This window comes from Cucurbita moschata, unplaced genomic scaffold (assembly GCF_002738365.1).
Source record: "Cucurbita moschata cultivar Rifu unplaced genomic scaffold, Cmos_1.0 Cmo_Scf00040, whole genome shotgun sequence".
Taxonomy (NCBI): Eukaryota; Viridiplantae; Streptophyta; class Magnoliopsida; order Cucurbitales; family Cucurbitaceae; genus Cucurbita; species Cucurbita moschata.
Window position 1 is genome coordinate 98,474 of NW_019268556.1, and position 13,225 is coordinate 111,698.

The 13,225-nt window shown below is 38.6% G+C and overlaps 1 protein-coding gene across 1 annotated transcript; it reads left to right on the plus strand.

The window, feature by feature from the left end:
• The first annotated feature begins 9,609 nt into the window (after positions 1–9,609).
• Positions 9,610–13,225, plus strand: LOC111432710 (protein NRT1/ PTR FAMILY 5.10-like). Its single transcript, XM_023069642.1, has 4 exons — positions 9,610–9,796; positions 9,871–10,088; positions 10,773–11,320; positions 12,295–13,225. Exons 1-4 carry the CDS (start codon positions 9,688–9,690, stop codon positions 13,109–13,111), a joined length of 1,692 nt encoding a protein of 563 aa, XP_022925410.1. The 5' UTR covers positions 9,610–9,687; the 3' UTR covers positions 13,112–13,225.

Genomic DNA, 13,225 nt, shown 5'->3' on the forward strand with positions numbered 1-13,225 from the left:
CCTTTTTTTTTTTTTTTTTTTTCTTTCGTTCTTACAACCATCCTGAGCATAGTTTCCTTCTTCACCGACTCGAGTCTTGGTCTCCTTGACCTCCTAAGCTCGGGTGTTACACCATGTAACACCCAATACACATAATAAATATTGTATTGAAGCTTTAGGTATTTAGTGGGTCAACGACGAAAGAAATGAACCCTATCTAGAATGTTTTGTTCCTCTCTCCAACTAATGTGGGATCTCGCAATGATTGTGGGATCTCCTATCGATTGGAGAGAGGAACGAAACATTCCAGTTGATTTTAAATTGTTAAACTTGTATACTATATTTTACAATTTTTAGTAAATTAATATCGATATAAGAACTAGTGTATCAGTAAATATCAAATCTTTAATTCTATACACAAAGTTATATATATATTTTTATTATAATTTATAGATATGGAGAATGTTTGCTTAATCCACTACATTTAAATAGTGTGAAAGTTATCTATTTATAATCAAATAAATTACGAGAATATGGAAAGAGTAATAAATGGAAAGATACCCGTGGTAAGGAGATATTTGACTTATAATAAAATATCAAATATGATATATATGATAAACTATATTTAGTACTAAATATCCTTAACGCCCCTCGCAAGCTGAGCGTCGAATTTGAACGAACGTGAAGCTTGAATTTGAAAAATTCAAAGAGAGGTCGAGAAACACTTTTTGTGAAGATCTCGACAACTTGGTTTGGAGAAGATGTAGAGAAGCACTTTCTTGGCCATCGAAAATTGCGGAGGGATCGATGCTTAGCGGCAATGCTGTCTTGGCTTCGGCGAGAATATGTCTAATCCATGAAGAGGAATCTTCACTCAGCGACGATGCTGCCTTGGCTCCGGTGAGAATATGTCTAACCCAAGAAGTAGAAGAAGAAACCTAGAGCAAGGGACAAAGACAATGTTGAAGCCGGAAGAGTCGCCACAATGCGTGAAGGAGCCAATTATGGCGAGAAGGGCGGAGGCGACTTGGTTGGCAAAGAGGCTAGTGCGGTGCCCAGATTCCAAATGTAAATCTCTGCAGAAGGTCGATGAGCTTATCGAAATTCCGTATATTTTCGAAAAGAACGCTGATGAGGATCCTAAAATTAGGGTTTCTGTGAGGAATGAAAGGCTGATTGGGAAGAAAATAAGAGAGACTATGTTGACTAAGGGGAAACCGATTGTGTTGGAGAAGGTGAGGTTGTATGTATAGAGTATGGTGAAAGGTGATTTATGAGTCAATAGAGTGGAGCCAAAGAGTAATCAATCGGCTCCAAGGTGATTTATGAGTCAATAGGGTGGAGCCAAAGAGTAATCAATCGACTCCACCATCGGGAGACATGGCAACTGCCCCTGTGGCGTCAACGCCAGCAGTGGTGGTGGAGAAAAATAGTAGAGGATTCAGAAGCCATTGAAAAGAAATGATACAAGTTGTTAAACCGAAAGAGTTATGTTACCCTGAGAATGTTTGTTTAATCCACCACACCTAAATAGTGTGAAAGTTATCTTTATAATCAAATAAATTACAAGGATAAGAAAAAAAATGTAATAAATGGAATTAACAATAAAGGGAAAGATACTTACGGTAAGAAGACAAATATCTAGATATTTGCTTTTATAATAAAATATCAAATATGACATATATATATATATATATATATATATATATATATATATATATATATATATATATAACTATAATTTAGTACTAAATATATTTAACAGATAATACGAGGGATCATACTATTGGTTTAACTAATTTAACTAACTAATTTTATGTAAGTCTCATTAGATTAGGATACATAATTAATCTTATGTTGTTGCTCTTCCCTTGACTTAATTAACTTCATATAAGTTTTGGGTCAAATATTAGTGTGAGATCCCACATCGATTGGAGAAAGGAACGAAATATTCTCTATAAAAGTGTTAAAACCTCTCCCTAGTAAACACGTTCTAGATAGTGAGTCTGATGACAATACGTAGTAGGCTAAAGCGGGCAATATCTGCTAGCAGTGGACTTGGACTGTTACAAGTGGTATGAGAGCCCAACTCCGAGCAGTGTGCCAGCAAGGATGCTGGACCTCCAAGAGAGATGGATTATGAGATCCCACATCGTTAAGTTATCGACTTTATATGTTAGATTGAAACATCATTCACAATGAATAATATGTCATCAACAATTTGTGTAGTTGCCTTCGTTAAGATTCATTTTCGAAAAAGAATTCCAATTATTCATCTAACATATCTAATATATAGGCTCTAGAATGACAATATGTGAAAAAGCTCAGCCTACTTTCTACCGTTAGAATACCTCTATTCATATCTAACAATTATAAAATGAATCATATTGTAACGCCCCAGATCCATCACTAGCAGATATTGTCCTCTTTAGGCTTTTCCTTTCGGGCTTCCCTTCAAGACTTTAAAACGTGTCTGCTAAGGGAAGGTTTCCACACCCTTATAAATGGTGGTTTGTTCTCCTCCCCAACCAATGTGGAACATCACGCAGCAAAGAGGACAATATCTGCTAGCGGTGGGCCTGGGTCGTTACAAATGGTATCAGAGCCAGACACTGAACGGTGTGCCAGTTTTCTCGCTATTCCCGAAAGGGGGTAGACACGAGGCGGTGTGCCAGTAAGGACGCTGGACCCCATTGGTTGGGGAGGGGAACAAAACACTATTTGTAAGGGTGTGGAAACCTTCCCCTAGTAGACGCGTTTTAAAGCCTTGAGGGGAAGCCCGAAAGGGAAAGCTCAAAGAGGACGATATCTGCTAGCGGTGGATCTGGGACGTTACACATATCTATAGTATTAGTAGGATAAGGTGTCCAATCTTTTTCATATACTATAGACTCTTTAGGTTATTACTTGAGAGCATGATTCTCTCCTATGTCAATCATATAGTATCAAGTTACACTAATAACATTAAAAATACGTGCTTTCAGTATTTTTAATACTCGTATGTGATCCTACTATTGGAGTCGAAAAATGTAATAAAATACAATCATAGTTTATGGTGGGACATATTTTTCGTGACTACTCCTTAGTCTTTACTGTTGGGTTTTATGTCTTAAAACTCATAGTTTGTCAACAAAAAAAAAAAAAAAAAAAAAAAAAACATATTCTATTTTCAATAAAGTTATTGTTGTTGTTTATTCCGTAAAGATTGTTATTAAATAAAGTGAACTTTACGATCATTAATCTAAATCCAATAAACTAAGAACACTCTGACTATAGTATGATTAATTGAACTATATGTAGAGACATAAGAGTGGATCAAGTTCAAGTATATAGTCAAAATGATCTATAGTATAAAGATAAGACTGAGTACCTTATTCTGGAGACACTATGGATGCAACCTACTTTTGTATATGATATAAACAATGTGATCACTAAATTGTACATGTGGAGACATGTGAGTGGGGGCGTCCTATGCAATGAGTATTGTATAAGATCGGACCATGAAGAAAACCACTCTCACTTTATAATGTCGTTTACTGTTGAGACTGATTTTCTTTTCATTCGATAACCTAGGTAACTCGGTTTTAATCTAGAGTTAACCATGAACTCCTGTTTATTCGGAATTATCCTTAGATTTGCATGGCTGAGAGTGGCTCTAGTTCGCCGACTCAATAGGTCTCCCATTTCAGGGGTAAGACTGGGTGAATGGCTGGGGACGTGGGGTGCAAGATGGAATTCACTCCTACCCACTTTTAGGGATAGAAGAGAGGTAGTTCCCTTAAGCACTGACTCTATGTCTTGAACAAGGGGCCCTACCCTCTCATTGGCCTGAGAGGGATTCGGTGGACCATAAACCAATTGTTCATTAGAGGATCAGTGAGACATAAGGAACAAGAAGTAACTTTAGGGGTAAAACGGTAAATTGACCCAACTCTAGTTACGAACAACCTGTGAAAGATCGACTTACTAATCATGGTTATATCAAATGGACAGAAATATATCTATAGTGAGGGGAATGCAACTACTAGGCTATAGTGGAGTGTCCTAGTAGTTAACGAATGTTGGTTAACAAGGTTAATGAGTTTAACCGGTTAATCTTGGATCGTTGGAGCCCATGATCTATAGGTCCATTAGGTCCCTCTACTAGCTCATATCGGACTAAACCATAGAACAGTGTGACGAGTGAGTTCGAAGTGTTCGAATTCAAATTAGGGAATATGCACTACATATATACGATATATTTAACCGCATTTTTGTTTTATTTATGAATTAAACAAAAAGAGAGAATCTGAGATATTTAAATAAGATTTAAATATCTTTGTCGGAATTGATTGGGATTGACATTTGAATTAATATTCAATATTAATTAAATAGTTTAATTAATCTTTTAATGTTCCTTTAATTTGAAATTAATTATTCAAATTAATTGTTGAATTAAAATGAAGAAGGTCAAAATGTTGACTTCATTTAATGGAAAAATACATGTTAGTGGAATTTTGAGGTGTCAAAATTTGGTTTAACCAAACTTGCATGCTTGCCAAAATTTGAGTGGAATTTTGAGTGTCGAAATTTAGTTGACTCAAACATGCATGTTTGCCACATAATCCCAGACATTTGAGTGAAATTTTAAGTGTCAAAATTTGGTGATCTCAAATTTGCATGAACATGCAAACATGACTTTTTAAATAGAGTGATCATGTTACATGGAAGATCTTCTTTTTGGTGAAAAACCTTGAGAAAAATCTCTCACAAACACTCTCTTCACATATACAAAATCCCTCCCAAGTTTAGTCACTCACCGGATTCCACAATCCCGTTCTAAGGTCGGAGGATAGTGGAGAAGACACTAGTGGTGGTTCGAAACCGGTTCGTGAGGAAAAAGGAGATTGAACTACAAAAGGTTAGTATTTAAACTCATTAAGTTTTAATACTAATGAACATGCTAGTTATTTACTATAATTGATGTTTTAAAAGTGCCTAAGATTCAAATTGCTTCCGCATGTGTTATATTAACACCAACATTTACTTTCTTTTTCAGATAGATTTGGATGCATAATACTTCTTTACACACGGTTCACACATGAGCGCATAACCCAGTAGGCGACCTTGTATATGTACTTCTTTGGTTTGACTACGGGCTAACGTATGCTCATGCTTGTTAGAGACCAATGGATAGAGACCACAGAATAGAAAAGGGCCCGCATGATATCATGGCGAACATAAATATCGTATTTCATTCTTTCGTATTATAAAGGGGAAGAATCCCGATGCATGTGACATACATATATGCATGAGGTCCCTTAACATATCTAACATGGCATTACATAAGCAGTGCTAACATTGCATATACGTTTCTTACATTACATGGCGCCTCACATGACCCACATTACATGGCATACTACATAACATGAAAGTACATTCCAGTTGCATAAACATCTCATGACATGACTCGATAATTCTACGTGTATCTATGACATCGATCAACATATCATGACATATAATACTAACATCTCATTCATAACTTCACATAACATAAACAGTCAACAGTCAACATAATTCATATATCACATAACATACACAATCAATACATCACATAATCATAACACATAAATATGGTGCATGCAGGGGCCACAGGGCACGCACCATTATACAACACGTAGTAAGCTAACTCCAACAGTAAGGTCACTTACCTCGATGGTCTTGGTTGAAGTCTCTCACAACAATCTAATCCCAGCGGTTAAATATGTCTTATGATAACCACATAAAAACTTAGGAACCTTTCATAACATACTCTAGCTAAATCTCATGCTATTTATCAAAATAAACTCCCGACCTAATCTTTCTTTAACGTTTAGGAACCATACTGATCTCGGATGGTAAAACTAAGGGCAGAAACAACTTTAGAAGGGCTGAAAACCTTGGAATCGATATATTATAGTGATACCTTGCCGCTAAGCCTAGTTGCCAACCGGCCAACTAAGCCGCCAAGTCGAGCTGCGGGAATTGATGGAACCGAGCTGATTTCATACACGTACGAGCCGACCCGCACTGTGTACGCGTGCGAAGCTGCCGGAGTTGCTGGGTGTGCGTCTGCGGCTCGACCCTATTTCAAAAACCTTGCCTTCCTTACCCGATTCTTCCTCCGAAGAGCAACCCCAAGGTTCTGGAGGAAAGTTTGGATAGAAAATCATTTTCAAGAGAGGTAAAATGTTGGGCATAGGAATATTAAGAAAATTGCATTTTAGGGTTTTAGGATAAGGAAACTCAGAGAAATAGGAATGTTTCTATTAGGAAATAAAAGTCCAGCACGAATCCTTCCGGGGTGATTACATCTAATTATTTATTTTATTTTTAGGTAATAACTTCCTTGTTGAAAATTGCACCTTTTCCGGCGATAATAAATGCATAACATAATATCTTGTCATATATAGAAATAAAAATAACAATCAACCAAATAAAAGGCAAAAATGGAAATTCTGAAACGTTACATAAACCTTCCCATTTTAGAACCTTCATTATTACACAAATGTGTATTTTCAACCTAAAATGACAATTTAACCCATAAAATTGGATGATATTCTGCGTCTGATTTATAGATTAGTCAACGGTTATATATAGTAAAGCTATATTTAGTAAATGACATATAAAGTAAAATGTTATAAATAGTAAATAGATAGGTAGAGTAAAAAGCTGATAAAGCTATATATGGTAAAGCTATATATGGTAGATAGTTATATATATATAGTAGATGGGCAAACCTATATATGGTAGATAATTATATATAGTAGATGGGTAAACCAATATATATATGGTAGATAGTTATATATAGTAGATGATTATATCTGTTAAAGGTATATATATAGTAAGCTAAACCATATATATTTTCTGCATTCTCTTTTATTGTACATATATGTAGTGATCAATACAAATTAATTAGCCAATATTCTCCTTGCATTTTCTCTATCCTGTTCTTTGTGTTCATCTAGATGAGTGTGTGCGTTGTTGTGCAGCCTAACAACTGGTATCAGAGCTAGGCAGAAGTCACCACGATCTGTGAAGATGGAATGTTCAAAGATTGGAATTGAAAAGTTTGATGGATCCGATTTCGGTTTTTGGAAGATGCAAATTGAAGATTATCTGTATCAGAAAGGTCTTCACGAACCCCTGTTGGAGGTGAAGCCAGGTACCATGACCACAGAATAGTGGAAGCTCAAGGATCGATAAGCCTTAGGGTTGACCCGGTTGACGCTATCTAGAAACGTGGCGTTCAACATCATCAAGGAGAAGACAACGTCAGATCTGTTGAAGGCGCTGTCGAATATGTAAGAAAAATTGTCGGCTATGAACAAGGTGTATTTGATGCGGGGATTGTTCAATCTAGAGATGTCTGAAGGTAGATCTGTTGCTGATCATATAAATGAATTCAACATGATTGTAAATCAACTAAGTTCAGTAGAAATTAATTCCGAGGATTTGATAAGCTGAAGTTTGATAAAATTCGAGATGTAGTTCTCAGCGAAAGTATTCGCAAACGAGAAACTGAAATTTCATCTGGTAGTGCTCTCAGTGTTGACCAACGGGGAAGAAGTAAACTGAATGACCCAAACAAAGGGCGATAAAAATCAAAGAACTGAAAAAAATCTCAAAATAGACCAAACGTAATGGGTTGGAATTGTGGAGATAAAGAGGAAGCAGAATCACAAATCTGAAGATGATCATAATTCTATAAATTTAGCAGAAGACATTGGGTATGCTCTAATCCTCAGCGTGGACAGTTTTATTGAATTCTGAATTTTGAATTCAGGTGCATCTTTTCATTCATCTCCAAATAAAGAGTTGTTCCAAAATTTCAAGTCTAAAAATTTCGAGAAGGTGTATCTTGCCGACGACAAATATTTGGAGATTAAAGGAAAAGGAGATGTCTGCATAAAAACTTCGGCAAGAAATCAGTGGACATTAAAGAATGTCAGATATATTCCTAGTCTCAAGAAGAACCTGATCTCTGTTGGTCAGTTGGACAGCATAAGTTATGCAACAGAGTTAGGTAAGAGTTCGTGGAAGATTATGAAGGGTGTTATGGTGGTAGCACGTGGCATAAAATCTGGAACTTTATACACCACTGTAGGGTGTATGAACATAGCTGCTGTTGTTGAGAGTTCTTCAAATTCAAGTCTATGGCACAATAGACTTGAACATATGAGAGTGAAAGGAATGAAGATGCTGGCTGTGAAAGAAGTTTTAGAATGTCTGAAATCTATTGATGTGGGTTGTTGGAAGAACTACGTTATGAGTAAGCAAAAATGAGTTAGCTTCACAAGGACTGTTAGAGGATTGAAGAAAGTCGGAGTTGAGCTGGAGTTGCGGGGTAACTCACCTAGTGATATTGTAGCAAATACTCATGAAACTCCTGAGACTACTGCTAAGGAAACCAAATGTGGAGCAAGGTTCCAAGACCACGAAGCAAGTGGGAGTTGAGCTTGAGTTGTAGGAAAACTCGTCTAGTGATGTTGTAGTAGATACTCATGAAACTCCTGAGACTACTGTTGAGGAACCAGATGTGGAGCAAGGTTCTAAGACCACGAATCCAGTGGGAGTTGAGCTTGAGTTGTAGGGAAACTCACCTAGTGATGTTGTAGCAGATACTCATGAAACTCCTGAGACTACTGCTAAGGAACCAGATGTGGAGCAAGGTTCCAAGACAACGAAGCAAGTGGGAGTTGAGGTTGAGTTACAGAAAAAATCACCTAGTGATGTTGTAGCAGATACTCAAGAAACTCTTGAGATTGTTGCAAAGGAACCAGCGGTAGAGCAAGTGACACCTGAACCGGTGTCGAGAAGATCATCCAGTACTATCAGAGTACTAGATATGTATATACCTTCATTACACTATCTGTTGCTGATGAAAGGGAACTAGAGCCCTTTGATGAGGCCCTACAGTTGGAGAATACAACCAAGTGGGAGCAAGTCATGGATCATGGGATGTCTAGACTTCAAAATGCGTTGTACTGAGGTACGTGGCAATAAGTGAAGCTGAAAAGAAGACGATGTGGATGATTGACTATCTGGAAGAATTGGGCAAGAAGCAGCACAAAAATATTCTTTATAGAGATAGTCAGAGTGTCATGTAGTTGGTGAGGAACTTGATCTATCATTTAAAGACAAAACACACAAGGCAATACCATTTCACTTGCAGGTTAAGTGGAAGATGGTGATGTGTTTGGAGAAGATAGAGGGTGCAAAATATCCAGCAAACATGTTGCCAAAATGTGTTCATGTTGGAATATTGAGGTTGTGCAAAGCCTCAATTGGTATAATGCAGTGAAGATACTCATAATCGTTTGAGAATGAAATTATTGGTTGACTAGATCAGTCTCCAAGTGAGAGAATTGTAAGGTTATGGAGCCATAGGCTTATTTATAGCTTAATTTATATAGGTAAATGACATAAAATAAATGTCATTTAAATAACTATGTAAAGCTATATATGGTAGATAGTTATATATAGTAAATGATTATATTAAAATTATATATAGTAAGCTAAATCATTCGGCTCTAAAAATATACTTTTTATATTCTCTACATTATCTCGACATATAGTCATTAATACCATTAAGAACGGGTCTGAGTTGTAGAATCCTAATAGTTGGAAAGTGGAATCCGGAGTGAGTGATTGGGATTTGAGGCGGCTCCCCCCGCACTAAACGCTAACATGGAGGCTCCTCTCTTGGAAGACACGGTGGAGTGTGCGGTTGATTACAATGGCCGCCCAGTCCGGAGATCCGATTCCGGCGGCTGGAGATCCGCCGCCCTCATTATAGGTAAATCGTCGTTCGCCTCTTCTTTTTCTTCTCTTTTCCGATCCAATTTCTGTATCCTCTCCAATTCTTGTTAGGAGTGGAGGTTGCCGAGAGATTCGCCTACTACGGAGTTTCCTCCAACTTAATTAGCTTCTTGACCGACCAGCTTGGCCAGTCGACGGCCACAGCGGCGGAGAATGTCAATGCTTGGTCGGGTGCCGCCTCCTTGCTGCCTCTACTCGGCGCCTTTCTGGCTGATTCCTTCCTCGGACGATACCGTACCATTGCTCTTTCCACTGTCCTTTACATCCTGGTTCCTCCTCTGCTTTATTCTCTTCTTTTACTGCCTTTTCTTTTTCCTATGAAGTTTAGAAGACTAAGCAAGTTACTGGCGAGGGCTCTGGTAGTTTGGATTGTTTAGTTCCTGTAAAGCGATTGATCTTTCACGTAATATTTTATAGCCGAAACAAACTCTAAATTCATGTGCTCCCAAGACCTGTAGGAATCACACAACGATATTGAGCTTTGCTTTTGGTTTCTCTGAAAGGCCTCATATCAATGAAGATTATTCCTTAAACCCACTATCATTTCCTTAATTAGCCAACTTGGGACTCCCTCCCAACCATCCTTAACAATTCTCTCCTCGAACAAAGTACACCATAAAGCCTCCCTTAAGGCCTATGGAGCCCTCGAATAGCCTCCCCTTAATTGAGCCTCAACTCCTTCCTTTGGAGCCCTCGAACAAAGTAAACCCTTTGTTCGACACTTGAGTCACTAATAACTACACTTTCGAGGATCCCAACTTGTTTGTTCGACATTTGAGCATAAACTCTTATGGTTTTGCTTTTGGTTTCCCCAGAAGGCCTCATGCCAATGAATATGTATTCCTTGATCATTCTCTTAATTAGCTAACGTGGGACTCCCTCTCAACAATTCTCAACAAGGTTTAACTTTTTTCGTTTGGTTCGTTTTTTCTTTTGTTGATTCTGGAACTCAGGGACTTGGATTGTTGACTGTGTCTGCAACGCTTCATTCTCCCAGCATTTCTGGCTGCCAACAGACCGAAAAATCCCTACCATGTTCCCCCGGCCTTTTCCAAGTAATTCTATTTTTCTTCTCCTTATATGTTGTGGCATTTGCTCAAGGTGGACACAAGCCTTGCGTCCAAGCTTTCGGAGCTGACCAATTTGATGCACAACATCCAGAAGAGAGCAAAGCTAAAAGCTCTTTCTTCAATTGGTGGTATTTCTGTATCTCTTTGGCCACATTTGCAACTGTTAATATCTTAAACTATGTGCAAGATAACCTCAGCTGGAGTCTTGGGTTTGGAATTCCTTGTATTTCTATGGTTTTGGCACTCGTAGTCTTCTTGCTTGGAACTAGGACGTACAGGTTCATTAACAGAGGAGATGAGGAAAACCCATTTGTAAGAATTGGACGAGTGTTTATCACAGCAGTAAGAAATTGGCGAGTAAATTCTTCTGAAATAGCTCATGAAGAGGAAATCCGTGGCCTCTTACCACACCATAGCTCTCAACAGTTCAGGTAAATAAGGAGACTAAAAGAAGGGTACAATGTACTAGATTATTTTTGTTCTCGTCAGAAATTTAGTCATTACGTGGATGCATTATGTATAACAGTCTAAGCCCAAGCCCAAGTCTACCGCTAGTCGATATTGTTTTCTTTATAGGCTTTTCCTTCTGGGCTTCTTTTCAAGGTTGTAAAACGCGTCTTCTAGGGAGACGTTTCCACACCCTTATGAAGAATGCTTCGTTCTCCACCCCAACCAAGTATCCTTGCTAGCACTCATTCCTTTCTTCAATCGATGTGGGACCCCAATCCACCCCCCTTCGAGGCCCAGCGTCCTTGCTGGCACGCCGCCTCGTGTCCACCCCCTTCAGGACTCAGCCTCCTCGTTGGCACATCGTTCAGTTTATGGCTCTGATACCATCTGTAATGGCCCAAGCCCACCACTGGCAAATATTGTCTTATTTGGGCTTTCCTTTGTCTTATTTGGGCTTTAAAATGTGTTTTCTAGGGAGAGGTTTCCACACCCTTGTAAAGTATGCTTTATTCTTTTCCCCAACCGATGTGGGATCTCACCTCTACCTCCCTTCAGGGCCAACGTCCTCATTGGCACTCGTTCCCTTCTTCAATCAATGTGGGACTCCCCACCCCAATCTACCCCCTTCGAGGCCCAGTGTCCTTCTTGGCACACTGCCTCGTGTCCACCCCCTTTGGGACTTAGCTTCCTCACTAGCACATCGCTCGATGTCTAACTCTAATACCATTTGTAACCATCCAAGCCCACCGCTAGCAAATATTGTCATCTTTGGGTTTTTCGTTCCAGACTTTCCTTCAAGGTTTTAAAAGGCCTCTTTTAGGGAGAGGTTTCCACACACTTGTAAAGAATGCTTCATTTTCCTCCCCAATAGATGCGATCGTAATTGATTAACAAACCATTTTAGTATATATGTATTATTGTAACCCTTTTCTTTCTGGATTCTATACTTCGGTAGGTTCCTCAACAAAGCATTGCTTGTACCTAATAGTTCGAAGGAAGGCGGTCATACATGTACCATCAGTGAAGTTGAGGAAGCAAAAGCAGTACTTAGGCTTGTTCCCATCTGGGTTACATGCTTAGCATATGCTATTGTATTCTCCCAGTCATCAACTTTCTTTACTAAACAAGGAGTCACGATGAACAGATCAATAGTTCCTGGATTCGACGTACCTGCTGCTTCACTTCAATCCTTTATCAGTCTGTCCATTGTCGTTTCCCTCCCGATATATGATCGCATACTCATTCCGATTGCAAGAAATTTCACTGGGAAACCTTCTGGAATTACAATGCTACAGAGAATTGGATTTGGGATGCTATTATCTGCTCTTTCCATGGTCATTGCTGCATTAGTCGAGATAAAAAGGCTCGAAACAGCTCAAGAATATGGTTTGGTTGATCTGCCAAAGGCGACTGTTCCTTTGAGTATATGGTGGCTGGTTCCTCAATATGTACTATTTGGAGTTGCCGATGCTTTCACCATGGTTGGGTTGCAGGAGTTTTTCTATGATCAGGCTCCGAGCGGATTAAGAAGCATCGGTCTGTCGCTGTACCTGAGTATTTTTGGCGTTGGCAACTTCTTAAGCAGCTTTCTCATCTCTGCCATTGAAAATCTAAGCAGTGGGGATGGCAAAGAAAGCTGGTTCAATAATAATCTGAACAAAGCTCATCTTGATTACTTCTACTGGTTGCTTGCTGGGCTTAGTGCTATTGGGTTGGCTGCTTTCCTATGTTTTGCAAGAACTTACATCTACAGTAAGAAGAATACCACATGAACAAGACTGTTTTGGAGCATTGTAATTTAAAAGCTATGTATTGAAACTGAGTGATTGGAATATGATTCCATTGTTTAGAATGGTCTTCAGATTTTCATGACTTTTACCTGTTTA

Bases quoted from the DNA above. Each gene is read 5' to 3' on its own strand.
- LOC111432710 (XM_023069642.1), top strand. From the start codon at position 9,688: ATGGAGGCTCCTCTCTTGGAAGACACGGTGGAGTGTGCGGTTGATTAC. The intron at 10,089-10,772 runs GTTCCTCCTCTG...TCTGGAACTCAG, and splicing joins CCACTGTCCTTTACATCCTG to GGACTTGGATTGTTGACTGT. The intron at 11,321-12,294 runs GTAAATAAGGAG...ATACTTCGGTAG, and splicing joins CATAGCTCTCAACAGTTCAG to GTTCCTCAACAAAGCATTGC.